The following is an 18,319-nucleotide window of genomic DNA, read 5'->3' as shown; positions in this document are numbered from 1 at the left end:
CCACAAAGTGTCATAAGCCTTTTCTATGTCAAAGAAGACTGCAAGCATGTACTCTTTCATTACAAAAGCTTTTTTAACTTCATTTTCAAACAATACTAAAGCATCTGCTGTAGACGTACTTTTCCTAAAACCACCTTGAAATGTTGATAACAATTCCCTTTTCTCTAAAATGTAATTCGCCTCACAATCATTTTTTCCATTACTTTACATAGTGTAGAGGTAAGAGCGATGGGTCTATAACTACTAGATTTTGTTATATCTTTCCCAGGCTTAGCTATAGGGAGCACAAATGCCGTTTTCCATTGTTTAGGAAGGATACCCTCATTCCATATATAATTATATAAGTCCAATAATGCTTCTAATGCTTTTGGTGATAATTTCTTTAAGATTCTATAACTTATCATATCTTTTCCTGGTGTGGTACTCTTTGAGTTATTAATTGCTGTTTTTAATTCAAAATATCTAAACTCGTCATCCAAAATATTATTCAAATCTTGCTTTTTCTTGCAAGCATCTCCATAGATATTCTTAATTTGTTGTCGTCTTGTTAAAAATGTATCATCTAAATTTTCAATGCTATGAGCTTTAGCAAATGTTTGAGCCAACATAGTAGCCTTGTCTTTATCTGTGATAGCTACCTTCCCATTTTCCTCCATTACAGGTATTTTTTTAAAGCTGTCAATTCCATTCATCTTTTTAATCATACGCCAGACTGCATTTATTTCGGTTTCCCTCCCTATTGTATCGCAAAAGTTTTGCCATGCTGTCCTTTTTGTACTTTTAATAATCTTTTTAACATAAGCCCCTTTTCTTTGATAATCTATGACTGCTTCTGGGGTGAGTGTTCTTTTTAAAAACTGAAATGCTTTATTCCTTTCTCTGATTGCTGCCGAGCACTCCTCTGACCACCATGGCACATTCTTTCTTGTACTTATACCACTTGATAGTGGGATAGACTGAGAGGCTGCAAAATAAATGCCATTCACTACTTTATTATATCTGTCATCAACACTACCCTCTACTGACAGATTTTTGAATTGTTCTTCACATAACATTTGAAGTTTTCCCCAATCTGCTTTCTTATATATCCATCTTACACCATAATTACATTTTTGTAGTTGAATCTTATTTTGAATTACACGTCACTGGAAAATGATCACTTCCTATATTATTCTTAGAAACTGACCATATACATTTACCAGCTAATGATGCTGAAACTATTGTGATATCCAAACATGACATTCCACCTCTTGCTATGTCTATTCTTGTTGGATTGCCATCATTTAAACATACTAAAGAGTTATCTTCCATGAACTCTTCTATTATTTCTCCATTTTTATCTGTACTCCTGCTACCCCAAATACGATTGTGAGCATTAAAATCACCACATATAATCATTTTGTTTGCCTTTTCTCCCATGGCACTTTTCAGGATATCTATTGTTAATTCTGAACATGGATTATGTAAGGGTTAATGCCCGACGAGGTGTCCATTATCAGGTATTAATGGACGACGGCGAGGCGTGATTAATGGACTTCGGCGGAGGCCGTTAATACCTGACAATGGACACCTCAAAGGGCATTAACCCGCTTATACCATGGTCACTTGCCAAATAACACATTTTTAAAACATTAGTTTATATTTTAATTAGTTTTACTATCGAAATCTAAAGTTACAAGTTACAAACAATAACTTGGTTTCCTTGGTTACGCCTGGCGGTTTATTTAGGTGTACATTATCACTTTTTAACGGACACCCTGCAGCCAATCACAATCGAGTATTCACCCAGACCATGGTATAAAGAAATTTAACACTCTGATTACCCCCTGTGTACCCATTAATTCTATACATATGCTCTCTGCATTACCTTCATTATTTCTTTGTCTATATATCACATTTTCTTTTATGAATGTTGCACACCCTCCACCTCCACCTCTACCATTAATCCTGTCCTTCCTTATTACCTCATAGCCGTTCAGCCAAAAATCTAATGACTTGCATAACCATGTTTCTTGTATATAAATGATATCAGGAGATTTATTCATATCTGCAATATACTTTTTAAACTCCTGTCCATTAGCGATTAAGCTTCTGGCATTCCAATGAAGCAACAGGAAAAACATGAGAATGTTATATATCATTACACTGAGATGCATCATAATTTGTTGTTATACTACCTTCTGTTCTCCCTTCTTTAGACTGTAGAATCTTGTGAACTTGCTCTGCTGATATACTGATGAAGTTCAAGAATTTGTTTGCACATTCTACCACAATTTTTATTTTATCCGATCTTCTTTCTACCTGCCCAGTGCCATTCACCACTGCACAGATAAATGCCACAAAATCAGTTTTGCTCATGTTAATGTTGTCATTTGAGTCATTCTTTATCAAGTTCAGCTGTTCCATTGACTTGTCATTCTGAGAGGTTTGTTCCGGTCTAATATGTATTCTTGTATCGTCTACATGTTTCACTCTACGAGCTGCTTCTGCATATGTTACATTCTGGGTGGATTTTACCTTTTGGATTTCACGAGCCTGTTGCTGTACTGGACATCCTGCATGCAGCGCTGTGCTCTCCCCCACAGTTGCAACACTTGATATCAGCTCCTTCCTGACACTTCCCGTATTCATGCTCCCCTCCACATTTTGCACAACGCATTTTCCCTTTGCAAACAGCAGCAGTATGTCCTATGCGCTGACACTTATAACAACGTAAAGGAGGGGGTACATACTCCCGTACCACATAACTGATGAAACCTAGCTTCACCTTGACTGGTATATTGCTGTCTTCAAAGTGTAACAGCACAGAAAGACTATCACACTTTTCATTATCTTTCCATGTCGTCAATCTTCTAGCCAAAGCAACTTTGCCTCCAATCAAGTTTCCTTTTACTTCTTCCATAGTTACATTTAAGGTTACTGCTGAAATAATGCCACATTTCTTCACATCTATTTTTAGAATCTTTACTTTCTGATTTTCATCCTTACACTTAATCAAGACTCTTCCATTGCTCAGACATGTTGCCCCTTTCACTGATCCCACTTCTTTTTCTATCGCTTTTGATAGTTTAACAGGATGCATGTATTGCTCTGCTTGTTTGACAAATGTGATCATAACTTTTATTTCCTTTTCCTCACTGTTTCTCATCATCCTTTGCCCTGAATCCCTGGTTTTACTTGTACATAGTTTTTCATATTCAGACTCATCACCCATGTTACTTCCTTTTTTCCTTTTATTATATCGTACTTCTTGGAACTCCATATCTTGATTACCATCATCCGAAGAATCGTCCATTATGTCCACCTACTTCAACTCAAGAACCGTTCCTGTTTTGTCCTTTTAGAATCTATTAATTTGTCCTGACGTTTCCTGAAAACAAAATCCACCTCATGCGCTTGCTTTCTTTCGCCAGTCCTGACCAACTGACTACTTCTATGCTACTACCCGTTTAAATACAAGAGGTCTAAAGCTCATGCGCCCCTTGTGGTGAGTATGACACAAAAAGTACAAGGGTAGCAGCTAAGGCCCTGTCCCAAATGGCGCACTTCATGCGGACTTTCGGTCTCGTGGACTTGAATTGCGCGTGCTCGCTGAGTCTACGAGTCCGTAGACCGTCCCATTCAGCATTTTACCGCTCTGAAGTGTGCTCAGCAGCGCCCCCTTTGTACCCTTGAAGCGGTCTTCCGCGAAGCCCGCATAGAAGCAGGCTTCACGCACTTTAACTACCCAGGAATCCTTGCGAAAGGCCAATCAGACAACGGATGGGAGGAGATTTCACTCACGGATAATTGTTGACATGGCTGAGAAGAAAATATTACAGTTTTTATGACCTAAATGTACATTTTACCAGTTGTTCCCTACAGTTTATACAAACATTATGGTCATCGACCAGTGGTTGATGTCTCAAACATAATAATAGCGCATTTAATAATACGATCACATTATGATTCATTAAATAAATAGAACCGAATATCAGGGCTTTACTGAGTCATATGTAAACATAGTATGAATATTGAAACCTGTAAATTCATCTGAAACTCATGCACATTTTCATTATGTTTTAAAATTGCAATCTTAGTTCAAATGTAACATTATGTATTATTATGTACAACTGTATACATCATTTAAATAAGCATGATATATCTATTGTCTAATGCCCAGGTGATATGCACAATATCAAAATATAGAACTGTAAAATTAGGCTGTGTAGTGGACGTGGAGATGAGACGCTGGAGCGCAAAAAATGTGATTTCTCCTGTCCAACAACAACCAGACCTGTAATATTTCTGTCAGTAAGGTTATTTTTCACGATGTCTCTGAAAATAAAAAGCTAGATGATATATTAAACTTTTTCTGTACGATGGGTAAATATCATATTCACAAAGCAATATACCTTAAATTCAAACCTAGTTGCAAATTTTTTGCTTATGATTTACAGTTATTCTTCACTTCAAAAAATCCCCTCCAATAAAAGAGCTTCGAAAATATCCTGTATTATAGAACAAGTTTTACATAAATTGTAAAAATATTTTATTTACTGTTATTATTTACTTTCATTTTGTCTGTATCCCCACATGTGCATGTTCATTGTTTTGTATTATTTCCATTGTAATGATTTATATTGTAATGAAAAAAAAAAAAAAAAAAAAAAAAAAACAGGCCATTATTTCCGGCGTGACGATCGAGTCTGTCCCAAAAATACCTCTCAATGCGCCCTCGTGGACTCGCGCCAAGGGCCCTATAGGTCTGCACTATATGACGTCACCAAAGTGTGGACTCTGAGGAAGTCCACAAGTCCGGAGTGTGCCATTTGGGACAGGGCCTAACACTGTTACAAAGTGATCTCATCAACTCCGATACAGGGGATATCGAAAAGGACAATGAGGTTTTAATTGATCAGAAAAATATTTATTTCAGATATTTAACTTTACTGAAAAAATGTCTCTCTTTCATTCCTTCCGCTGTTAGTTATCCTTTTTTTGTTGTTGTTGTTGTTGTTGTTGTTGTTGTTGTTGGTGAAAGTAGAATTGTTTAAATTTATGAGACAGATTAAATTAAAATCCTTTTCTGGACCATCATCTACGGATGTACGGTTGAGTTTTTTAAGATGTTTAAACCCAAGAGTACATTCACTTCTGAAACAACTAATCCTTCTGTAAACATATTTTGAAGATTGGTTGATGATGATGTGAATAAATTGTTAAACAAGGAAATCTGATTAACTGATTAAACCAAATTATGCCAATCTCTTTATGGGGAAATTTGAGTGAGATTATGTTTAACCTAACAATACTGTTTTAGGAAATGTAAAGATGTGTTTACGTTAAATTGACAATTGTTTCCTTATTTGGACATGGACAAAAAAAAAGAACTACTGGAATTCGTAAACTTTCTAAATTCTAGACTAGAATCTAAATATGATTAATTTGCTAGATGTGCTAATTGTAAAGAAAAATAACAACTTAAAAACTACAGTTTTTCAGAAACCTACAGATGGAAACAATTATTATAACAATTACTTTCATCCTCTTTCACTAAAAAAAGGGTCTGCCGTTTAAACAATTTCATAGATTACACTGAATCTGTGATTCCGAGGAGAGTTTTAAAGAACAATCTCATATAGTGTTTAATCAGTTTAAATCCACATTATTGGCTTCAATCAGCATATAACAAGGCTAAAGAATTAAATATGCAACAATTATTGAATCAAGTTTATAGGAGACAAAGAAAATCACAAATAAATTCAAATGAAGTATAATAAGTATAAGTATAAGTATAATATCAAATTAAGTATATAAAGAAATATTGGAATATTCTTTTGACTGATCCTTCATTAAGAGATATTTTTAAACACCCTCCTTTATTTATTTACAAAAGATCAAGTAACATAGCAAATAAACTGGTAAAATCTGATATAGGCACAGAAAAGAAACCAGCCTTTATAATAGGTTGATTTCCATGTAGAAACTGTGTAGCTTACATGCTCTACAACACGTAATCTACACGTTAAAATGCCCTTGTCCATTATTTTACATCTTAAAAACGACACGTCCAACATTACAATTCATGTTGTAAATAAGACAACATCTGTATTGCAAACCCCTTTATGTTGTGTTTGCTGTTGCTGTTTTTGGCCTATACCTACCAAGCAATGCCATTGCCATAGAAACCAATGCAGATATTCCAGAAAATGAAAGAGCGGCACTGACACACAAATCGGATCTGAACAGTTGTGATACACAATGTGGACAGTCACTAATTTTAGATCTGATTCCAATCGTATACACAAATAATCGGATTTGGACTGACAGTCTGAACCAAGCCAAAGAGCTGTCACTGTTCATAAAATACATGACAACATGAAAGCATGTGGCTGATGAAAAACAGGAGCCGTATGCTACACAGAACAAAACAACACAAACGCATGCTGCCAATGTTGAGCATGAGCTATATGCTACACAAAAGGTGACAAAATGAAAGCACAAGGCTGATGATAAACATGAACCGAATGCAACACAGAACACAATGAAAACAAAAACCAGGTGCTCAACAAAACATGCAAGACAAGAGTGCACGGTGAGTGAATGTACACTCAACCTCTGTACTTTTTTGTACTATTTTGAATAAGTAATTACTTCACGACAGCTGAAAAAGTATGTTCTATAAAGTATGAATGTGTGTAGTATGAATGTATTTAGGAAAATGTCCATCGTATGCACACTTCAGAATCTCTCCGGAAGAAGTTGGCCATCCGGGTACTCTTTGCCTGCTCTTTTTGAGTACTGTGAATTCAGGCATACTTCTTTTGTTGCATTCTGTTTTTTGCCTACTATATAGTAGGGGGAAGTATGTGATTTTGAATACAGCCATGGGGAATGAATGTTGGAACCCTGACACTGAACCTAAACTAGTGATCACAGACCTTTGGACCTCACTATTTTACTAAAATTTTATTAAAACTTCATTCAAAACCTTTTTAACCACCAATCTTGTTTTTGCTATTTTAAAATCTAATGATTCAGAACTGCATGCAATCACTACATTGTAATTACTACATTGTTTTCAGTTGATATACAGAAACATTTCTTATTTCTTTCTCCTTGTGTGTCAGTATGTTTGATGTGGGTGGTCAGAGAGATGAAAGGAGGAAATGGATTCAGTGCTTTAATGGTGAGCTTTTATGTTCCTTAAGCTTTGTGGTAAAAAATAAAAATAAATTTAAAATTCTTTGTGTTTTTTTCCGTAAATAAATTCCTGAAACCTGTTTTTATAGTTAATATATCTAAAAGTGACTAATGGTATTTATGTTAAAAGGATAGTTCCCCAAATATTTACATTCTGTCATCATTTACTCACCCTCATGTCTTACCAAACCTATTAGACTTTTGGTTAAACACAAATTAATATATTTTTATTGAAACCTGAGAGGCTACTATACCATTCAAAGTCCAGGTAAGCAAAACTTAGAAGATCAAAAAATGTCATTAAGGTATTGTAAAACAAATCGATATGAATCCAGTGGTTTAATCATTGTCTTGTGAAGAGATGAAATAGCTTTATATGATGAACAGATTTAATTTACAATTGTATTTACATCGAAACAATGATTGACACATTCACACACATTTACACGCAAGCTTGTGCATGAGTTTAAACAAGCCTTTTTTGTTTCTTTTTTTTTTGCATCATGCACACACAAGAACCAATGAGGTTTGTTCTAGTGCTTACATGTTTACCATATATATATGTATGTGTGTCTAAATGATGTTTAGCATATAAAGTTATCGTATCTCTTCACAATATTTAAAGATTAAACTCCTCAACTCATATGCATACCTTTGACAACGCCTTTAAAACATTTTTGGATCTTTTAAAATTTGGTTACCTGGACTTGCAATAGAGGGACAGAAACCTTTTCATTAAAAATATAAAAATGTTATGTTTCGAAGATTAACCAAAGTCTTATGGGTTTTGAACGATATGAGGGAGAGTAAATGACAGAAGTTTAATTTTTGGGTGAATTATCCCTTTAAGTGTGTGCTTGGCTATTATACATTTCTTCCTGTCTATATTCACAGATGTGACCGCCATCATCTTCGTGGCAGCCAGTAGCAGTTATAACATGGTCATAAGGGAAGACAACAGCACCAACCGGTTGCGCGAGTCTCTTGATCTGTTCCGCAGCATCTGGACTAACAGGTTTCACAGTTCTGCTGTTTCTTGGGAGTTCTCAGTTCCCGTCCCAAGTGCTGCAGAAGTTATCCTGAAGTGCATCTATATGTTTGTAACAGTTACCGATTATTTTTATTAGAGGTCAGCAATAGGGCTGGACGATGTGTTGAATATTCACAGTGTACACACACCTGTCATGACAACTTTTGGAGAGATTGGCATGGTAATAGAGATTGGCATGGTAATGGATTTGTAAGACATGCTGCTTTTTATAAACTGCTCTGAGACTTAAGTGAAGATCCAAATGCAGCATTTATTAGGACAGTCCAGAAACGTTCTCAAAACAGCAGGTAAGGGGTCAAAACACAGGCAAACTATCCAAATAAACAGCAAGGCAAGAAACACAGGCAAAAAGGGTAATCCAGTAGACAGGCAGAGAACCCAAAAACCAAGGTAGCCTACATGAAATCATGAATATTGCTCAGAGATGCAGTGTAACACTAGGCAAAACCTTGCAATAAATGACAGAGTGAAACAGGCTTTTATAGACAGTTAATGAGTAACAGCTGTAGACAATCTGGATGATCAAATGGGGCAGAGGATTATGGGGGATTATCCATATCCATCTTAGATGGAATGGCAATGAACACTAGTCCATGATGGAGTGCCCCCTGGTGGCTTTCAAGGGCACTCCAGCTGGTGATCAGGGGCCGGTTGCATAAACCTCTAATGGAGCGTTCACACCGGACGCGAATAGCGCGTCAGGCGCGAGTGATTTCAATGTTAAGTCAATGCAAAGACGCGTTACGCGCGTAAAAAATTCCTGCGGTGCGAATGAGGCGTAGAGCGCGGCATGGTAGACGCGAATATGCCTCATTCGCGCGTCAAGTTCGCGCGAATGGCGCGAATTGAGCGTCTGGCGCGTTAAACGCGTTACGCGCAAATGATTTTATTAGTGCTTTTTGTGCATTCACGTGAATTCGCGTCTGCCGCCCGAGGTGAAATATCTGAACTTCTGCGTCAATTCGCGCCACGTTAACCAATCAGGAGCCTGTTTGCTGCTGTCACGTGGTGAAGTGACAGTTTATAATGTTATTTATGTTTGGCCTCAATAAATTATTTTGTAATATGACTAAAATGCACAACAAAGCAAATCTTTTACATAAAAACTCGATTTCAATATATGAGAGATACTCATTTTGTATTGAATGCTATTTATTCCATATCTATTCTAGATTATATGAAACATTATTAATCTAATGTAAAGGCAACAAACACAATTTAGTGTATAAAAACTTAAAAAAAAAATCACAGGACAGGTTTCACTTTTGGAGGCTGGTTCCCAGTGGCGGCTGGTGAAAAATATCTTAGGTGGGGCTGTCATATTCAGCCGGTTTCAATAGTCTGGTAACCATGGGAGTATTAGGCCTACTTTCTGCCCTTGGTATGTGTATTGTGCTTTGATGTTTATTTTGTTCTATTCCTTAACCCAGTCCCAGTGGTTCTCAAACTTTTTAGGGTTGTACCCCAAGAGGCTTTAATATCCTTCTGCGTACCCCCACTCTTCAGTCACACCTTTTCCAGTAAGGGACAATATTTGCCCCCTTAAATCGTTTTTTTCAAGTGCATTTTTACCTTTACAAATACCTTTTTAAAATAAATAATGGTTTAAAAAAAAAAAAAAAGTTAAATAGATAAATATGCAATGATGGTAAAAACGAAGTGATGCTTTTAAATATTAAATTAAACCGCTAGTAGGTGGAGAGTCATCGAATCATTCATTCAGTAACGAAGCAAGTGACTGTCATTGAATCATTGACTCTAAAGATTCCTTCACAATCATTGCTGTGTGATGCAGTTCTGCTGTGGCTTTCATTTGAGCTATTATTTTGTTGTAAAAATACTGACAACTGTGTTGAAAATGAACATCACTTAATATTAATATTTCGTTTGTTGAACTGTTGTATAAAATCAATGTCACTTTTGCAATCGTGTGGATCTCTTCATAATGTGAATGTGATCAACATTAAACACAGGAACTCACACAGGGTATGTCTTTGTATCGAAGAGAGTTTGAATCTTATATCGTTCTTTATGCTAGTAAGTGCTAACTTAAATCCCTAATTTTACAAAGGTAACGTACATTGTCGAGCACGGCAGTATAGCGCGATTTGCTGAGGCCGCAATCTGCACGAGACCTGTCAAATAGCCTATACACGCTGCTTAAATGCAGACAGTTTTGACCGCAAAAGATGAGGTAATTTTATCGTATGTCATGTATTTACAGCATTTAACCTGAGAGAAATGCATGCTCATTTTAAATATTATTTTAAGATGAGGTAGTATTAACGTAACAGCAAAATTCTGCATTTTGTTCCCGCACCACCTTCTGTCACCTCACGGTTTGAGAACCACTGCCTTTACATATCTTTGTAAAGCAAAACATAATAATAATATTACAAATAATTATTGTTAACCACCCAAACACAATTTAACACAAACTGCATGATACCAGTGCTCTGTGAAAAAGTCAGTAATTATTTAATGCCATATTAACGTTACAAGACTGAAGCATACACAAAAACAAACAAATTGCACAAACTTTCCATTTGCATTTGAAATTTAACTCAAAAAGTTTAGTTACTTTCTCAGACAGATCCCTCACTTCGGTAACTGTCTATGTTGGATCTGCCCCTGTTGTTTTAAAAAGTAATCACGGAAAGCAAAACAAGGCATTAGCATCCAGCTAGCCAGGCCGATAGACCGCTGTCTGATGGAGTCATGGAGATAGGCGCGCATGAGCGCGTGCGTGGGCGGGCACGCGCAGCTTGGGGCGCTAACAAAAGCGCCCATAGCTGACTAGATTTGAGCTCGCTGATTGGCTACAGTTTATGTCAAACATGTATATCTTAAATCAGCAATTGGCTAAGCTGCTCCACAGACCCGCCTCTCTGGGGCGATTTCTCCAGCGCCCCAGAGCTGATGAGACGTGCACGCGGGTGGAGGAGACGTGTTGAAAAAGCAGACATTTTTAATTTCTGTCATTTTTTTCACATATACTGGGTGTATTTAATATCTTAAACACACAAATACTGACAATTTGTATGTATGATTTATGTATGTATTTACTTATTTATTTAATGAGTGTGGCTCATAAACTGTGGTCTGGCTCATGGGGGGGGGGGGGGGCCCTAGCGCCCTCTATTGGCCAGCCGCCCCTGCTGGTTCCATTTATTATCAAAACAAAAATAAATGACAGATTAGGTGGGTGCGGGCGAGGGTGAACCTCGCACCGGGCTGTACAGCGCGGGCTCATCAGGCAGCAACCACTCGAGGCCGAGGCCTTATACGGCCTATGCTGTACTCGTCAGCGTCCTCACCGTTAGGTCCACCAAACCTAGCTCCTGGAGCAAATTGTGAAACTCCTGAAACCCTCCGGAGGGTCTGGTGGACCCGAGTACAGCGACGATGTCCCCTACGCAGCTGTTTCTGCTCTCCAGAGCATATACGAGCGGTGACTCTCTCGATTAATGCTAATGCTAATGCTAGATAAACATCTAAAAAAGATGGCCGCCAACGGGTTTCGAAACTTTCGCCTCCGGATTTTGCCTCTGACGCGCGTAAATTTCGCTTCAAACTTTTGTTTTACGTGCGTCAATTTCGCTCTTGACGCGCGAATTAACACAAAGTGGTCAAGCGTATAACTAGACGCGGCAGGCGCGAATTTGACGCGCTATTCGCGTCCGGTGTGAACGCACAGTAAGACTAGTCTTACAAGTTAGACATCAATTTATTTTCTTTAAGACGGTCCATAGCTTTTTTAAATCAGTTGCATAAAAACATAGATAAGGCTACTTTGATACCGAAAACTAAGACTGACTACCCCTGACTAACTGCTAGTAGGTCATACTAGAACTTAAGACACTGTCTTAACATTATGGCTATGTTTATGCAACCGGCCGCAGGACATATCCCCCCACCTAAGGAGTGGCTTTCAGACGCTCCTAATATGGTCAGAGAAGTCCAGGAGCGAGGCAGACCGGGGGCGGGGAGGAGGGTCAAGTGCATGGAATGGAAGAGGAACAGGAGACGAAGGCTGAGCTGGCGGCCAGGGCAGCGCAGAACGGGCAAGTGGCCAGGGTGGGAGCAGCCTGGGCTGATGACAACCAGGGTGGAGCAGAAGACCCCCAGGGTAAATCTGGTGGAACTGGAGACCACCACTGCTGATCAGACGAAACTGAAACGCAGAGCACAGGGAGCGTTGACCTCAGAGCCCATGTCAAAACAGGCTGGGAGCTCAAGATTGTCCTCAATTGTCAGAGGAACCAGCAGGGTGTTTCAGGTTGGCCTTTGAGGTCATTTCTGGGCAGACAGGCAGTTCGGGAACGACCTCCGTGGTCGTGTCGGAGCAGACAGGTAGTTTAGGAACAACCTCTATGGTCGTGTGAAGGCAGACTGAAATCTCAGGGACGACCTCCGTGGTTGTATCAGGGCAGACAGGAAACTCTGGGACGACCTCAGTGGTCGCATCAAGGCAGACAGGAAGTTCACGGGCTAGAACCAACACAGGACTGAGCTCTGAGGCTGGAGCAGGCTCTGGAGTAGACTCATGGGCTGGAGAGCAGTGTGCGGCCCAAACACACAAAATAGCCATAGCTGTAACGTGGAGTGCAGTCGACAGTGGGACCACCTCTGAGACCCCCAGGCTTGATTCCACCGCTGAGATATCAGCTGCTCACACAGATATTAGCGGTGTGTACTCCAAGCTGGAAGCAAGTCTCAAATGCCCAGGAATCGCCTTGACAGCTTCAGATGTGACATTCATGACGACCAGAAACACTGATGTGGCGTCCATGATGGCTGAAGACTCTGGCGTGGCGGCCTTGTTGGCTGAAGACTCTGGCGTGGCGGCCTTGTTGGCTGAAGACTCTGGCGTGGCGGCCTTGTTGGCGGCCTTGTTGGCTGAAGACTCTGGCGTGGCGGTGGCCTTGTTGGCTGAAGACTCTGGCATGGCGGCCTTGTTGGCTGAAGACTCTGGCGTGGCGGCCTTGTTGTGGACAGGCTGTGGTGTGGAAACAATCAGACTGGAAGGTACTGAAAATGCTAGTGACCGTGGAGGGCCAAGCTGCGTGGCCATCGGAGCTTGATGCATGGTCCCCCTTTCCAAAAGTTTAGGGGAAACGTCCTACTCTACTTCCCCAACAGTAAAAGGGGAGCCACTTAGCATTAGCATTATAGTCCAAATAGTCACGTAAACCATAAATAATTTACCCTCCAGGAAGCCAAGATTTAATTGGCTCATTGAATCCTTAAGCTCAACTTCATCAAAAGGTACAAGATAAGACAACTCACAGAATCGATGCACATATTCCTCAACTTCCTTGATGAAGCTGCAATAAATGGTTGACCGGGTCCATAATGGATTTGTACATGGTGAGGTTTTCTGTTACAAACTGCTCTGAGACTTGAGTGAAGATCCAAATGCAGCTTTTATTAGGACAGTTTAGAATCGTAATCAAAACAGCATATAATGGGTCAAAACACAGGCAAACAATCCAAATAAACAGCAAGGAAGGAAACAGGCAGAAGAACTCAAGAAGAACTCAAGAAGAACTCAAGAAGAACCCAAGAAGAACTCAAGAAGAACTCAAGAAGAACTCAAGAAGAACTCAAGAAGAACTCAAGAAGAACTCAAGAAGAACTCAAGAAGAACTCAGTGTAATGCAGTGTAACAATAGCCAAAACCTTGCAATAAATGACAGAATGAACCAGGCTTTTATAGGCAGAGCTAATAAGTAACAGCTGTAGACAATCAGTGAGGATGAAACGGAGCATAGAATTATGGGAGATGTAGTCTTTGGTGGAATGGCAATGAACACTAGTCCGTGATGGAGTGCCCCCTGGTGGCTCTCAAGGGCACTCCAGCTGGTGATCGTGACACTGCTGCTGCTGCACATGTAACACACATGAATTAATACCCCGTAGCAGATTTATACAGCTGGAGGGTTTCTGGAAGCATGCTGCAGACTACCAACAGCATCACTACCAATATTCTAATGTTGAGCCGCAGCTCATTGGCCGCAGCTCATTGGCTTTTAGCTGCGCTATGTAGATAATGATGTTGAATCCTGGATGTTGTCACCTGCAATCGTGATGACCGTAACATGAGGCGTCTCGCGCTTGCATTTTGATATGTAAACCCTTGCTTCCAAATTAATCTTGTTACCCAACAAATCTATTTTAAAGGGGGGGTGAAACACTAATTTTCAGTCAATCTCATGTTAATCTTGAGTACCTATAGAGTAGTACTGCATCCTTCAAATCTCCAAAAAGTCTTTAGTTTTATTATAACTATAACTATTTATTATAACCGAGTCTTTCCGGAAAAAAAACGAGCGGCTGGAGGCGTGACGTGTGAGCGGAGCTAAAGCTGTGCTTATGCGCGGATAACTAACAACACTCAGACATTTTAAACAGAAAAGCAGTTTTACTCACCGCCTGCGCACGACCGTGAACCTTTATCGTTGGGATAATCCTTAAGCATTAGACGTTCGTCGCGAATCCGCCGTCGAACTGGGCTTTGTTTATAAAACAATCATCGTCGAAATGCAGGGAACAAACAGTCTTGCACAACTCCGTTGATGCTCTGGAAAAACAAACTCCATCCACTGGTCCCTTAACGCTGGGTTCTTTGGGAATCTGTGCAGGGTTGTCTTGCCCTGGCAACCAAAAACCCACTTCTTTGGTGACATTGACTTCCCTAAAGCCGAGCACAGCGCTTTGATGGGCGTACTGCTTTTCGCTCTCTTGCTCTGGTCTACGGTTGCGCGCGCGCCCGCGTCCTTCCGGGAGAAGTGCCCTTAGGACCCGTATAAGGAAATTCCGCCCCATCTGACGTCACACAGGCCCATACTCGAAAAAAACTTTCCGAAACTTGTGACAAACCGGAAGGAGCATTTTTGGAACAGAAATACTCCTTCAAACGTACAATTTAATTTTTGAAACTTTGTCCATGTTTAACATGGGAATCCAACTCTTTAACAGTGTAAAAAACTCAGTATGCATGAAATAGCATTTCACCCCCCCTTTAAAATCTTTTATAAATCCCTTCTATGGCATATTGAAGTCCCACTTGAATACTCCTCGACGAAAGGTGGTCCTTCTGTGTCCAAAATGTATCAAAAACATCTTGGGACAAGGTTTTCACTTTGACAGCTGTCATTGTAAGACAGTTTGACAAAAGGCAACTCCATTTGTTTGTCCAAGATAGCAACAGTAACTAAGGGGGTGGGGCTTACCGATAAACGCAGCAGCTAATATGCTTAGTAAATTACTCCACAGACTGTTAAACATAACACTAGATTAAACTGTTATGATTGCTCATTTCAACTCTACTCAACTTTATTTATAGAGCACTTTCAACACCACAAGTGGAACCAAAGTGCTGTACAGAAAATATAAAAGAGAAAAATAAAAACAAAAACATAAAAACAATGCAAACATATGACATACACAGCTTACAAAGCATATTCAAATGCTAAAGAAAACAAATATGTTTTAATCGCACTCTGAAAAACACCCAAAGAAGGAGAAGATTTTACAGACAGAGGAAGGTCATTCCAGAGCCTAGGAGCTGCAACAGAGAATGCCCGATCACCTTTACATTTTACATTTAATAAGCAAACCACACAATATGCACAGGGATATGGAGTAAAAGTGTCACGTGTGGTTGCATTAAGGCAGACGAAGATGAGGATAAATTTCCAACACAAAGGTTTAATGGTAATAATATAAAGGATAGCAGACAGGCAGCAACACACACTATACACATCGTAGTTCGGACAAAGATTGACTGAACAGACAGAACTTAAATGCAAACACAGATGATGATGATTAACGGAACACAGGTGATACAGATGAACTGAAAATGACAATGAAGATGACACGTGACGTGATGACAGGCAGACAAGTCTAATGAAAACAAACTAAACAAAACAAAACACAACTGTGACAAAAAGAGTGTTCACTTTTCATAGTTGTTGATTTCAGATGCTTTCTATAAGCGCATTGCAGACTGCTAACAGCATTGCTACCAGTATTTGAATACTGGCTGATGCAACAGCAACCAATCAGCTGCGCTATGTAGATAATGTGATTGCTACCAAATGATTTAAGGACCTAATCAGCCTGCGCCATCTAGAGTTTCATGCCAGAACTAGGTATATTTTTTCACATATATATATATATATATATATATATATATATATATATATATATATATATATGCAAATCTTTGATTACCACATATATATTCCACATACACCATACATATATATAATATTTTTCCAGCAAAAATAACTATACAGTTATATACAGTTATTGTGATTTCAAAATTCATACTGGGATATTTTTGGTCATTGCACCCATGCCTAACATTTTATTTTTTAAATCAAAGAGAGAAGACAGATGGTAACTTTAAATACAAAGGCTTATCGCCTAAAATGGTGGCTCAAAGCTGCAGCTGAACTTCTAGAATTGTCATCAGATATATAAATATAAAGACATGCTCAAACTGTCTCACTCTGTGTGTTTTCAAACAGGTTTTTAAGGACTATTTCAGTGATCTTGTTCCTCAACAAACAGGACATGCTGGCAGAAAAGATCCTGGCAGGAAAATCCAAACTTGAAGATTATTTTCCAGAGTATGCTCGCTACACACTTCCTCCTGAAGGTATGATCACATATTTAACTAGAGATAAAGTGGTATGAAAATATGTTAAAATGTGCTGGAAATATTCAAAAAGTATTATAAACACATTGAAATCATTTTAAGAAGTATTATATTAAGCCAACACATAAAATTAGCAGCACTATGCAGTTTTTGTCTGCATTAACATAAAAAAAGATAACATTAACATTAAAGATGGGCACCATGTGGCCATGACAGGTAAAAGTGTCCCTAGTGCAGGCTTTAATAAACAGCCCTAAAGCTACAGTAATCGATTCCTGGTAAAACAAAACAAAACAAACACGCCCCTACCCAAAAGGATCACACCCCTGTCTCGATGCCTCCGCCCCCATATTCACGTACACGCTATGCAACAGTCAACAACTAAGGGGGAATCTGCTGTGCCTACCACCAGAGAGTATGATGTCATCCATAAGTGAAAGCAATTCATCTTGACAATTTGTTGACAAAGACTTGTTATTAGTAATGCTTCTGTTTTTCAAAAAAACATCTAAAAGGAATATGTTTTTTGGCATTGCTGTTTGAGCTAAATGAGGTAAATCAACTAGATAGTCACATTTATTTATATAGCACTTTTTACAATACAGATTGTTTCAAAGCAGCTTTACAGAGATAACAGGAAAATAATGCAACAAAGTTTGTTTCCAGAAGAAAACAGTCCAGCTTAAGTAAGTTCAGTAATGTTTAATTTGTGTTGTATAAAAGTTAATTTAGTTAATTTATATATATATATATAGCCGCTCTGGAGAAAACTGTGATGTCATCGTCCAGCTCAGTTCAGTTCTCATATAAAGGTGTCAATGCAGGCAGATCAATATTATTGTTGAATATTAAATTAAATGTTAAATTTACACAAGATACACAAGATAGACGTAATATTAAAATGTACATCTGCAAAAAATGACACGAATGCACTAGAAGTGCACTTGACATGAACCTATTTTAAAGCATTCTGTTTACCAAAAATATGACGGAAAATGAACACTGCTAGATTATTAATACTAGGGGTGTAACGGTACATGTATGTAAAAGGCTAATATAGGATCGTTTCAATTGGCTCCGGAAACTTATAAATGGTGTGAACAACTCGGAATTCTACGCCGACTGCGCTACATTCACCGGTCACGGAAGAAATTTCGGAATTATCATTACTCCTCTTCTAATAACATTCCAGTTGTCCTTACCAACTCCCGTGCATTGGACACAACACGGCTGGAAAATCGTTCCATTAACTTGGGAAATCTAAGATCCTTGTGTTTTGATCCTGACCTTGGAACCTGCAGACGCGCATCTTCAGACCTGCAATGTGCGCTGTTGAACACACACTCTCTAACTGATAAAGCATCAGTGCTGAATGACATAATCACTGACACAAACCTGGACATGCTACTTCTGAC

At 38.9% G+C, this 18,319-nt stretch overlaps 2 protein-coding genes across 4 annotated transcripts in view; one reads left to right on the top strand and one right to left on the bottom strand.

The window, feature by feature from the left end:
* The window catches only part of gnal (guanine nucleotide binding protein (G protein), alpha activating activity polypeptide, olfactory type), a 244,444-nt gene that overhangs the window by 213,012 nt on the left and 13,113 nt on the right, over positions 1-18,319 (top strand). For 2 of the 3 annotated variants that reach the window (XM_081352695.1, XM_081352697.1), the window contains 3 exons: positions 7,113-7,171; positions 8,080-8,200; positions 16,774-16,904. In XM_081352695.1, coding sequence (XP_081208821.1) covers positions 7,113-7,171; positions 8,080-8,200; positions 16,774-16,904 — 311 coding nt within the window. The remainder of the gene's footprint in view (positions 1-7,112; positions 7,172-8,079; positions 8,201-16,773; positions 16,905-18,319) is intronic. The other variant, XM_081352696.1, reaches the window with a different exon arrangement.
* Positions 16,868-18,319, bottom strand: part of mppe1 (metallophosphoesterase 1) — a 134,498-nt gene continuing 133,046 nt past the window's right edge. The window contains exon 9 of the transcript XR_014029194.1: positions 16,868-16,922. The gene's annotated coding sequence lies outside the window, so the exon portion shown is untranslated. The remainder of the gene's footprint in view (positions 16,923-18,319) is intronic.

This window comes from Scardinius erythrophthalmus (assembly GCF_964197995.2).
Source record: "Scardinius erythrophthalmus genome assembly, chromosome: 22".
In the NCBI taxonomy this organism is placed as follows: domain Eukaryota; kingdom Metazoa; phylum Chordata; class Actinopteri; order Cypriniformes; family Leuciscidae; genus Scardinius; species Scardinius erythrophthalmus.
The sequence above is the reverse complement of the archived record's forward strand: the minus strand, read 5'-3'. Positions and strand labels throughout refer to the sequence as shown.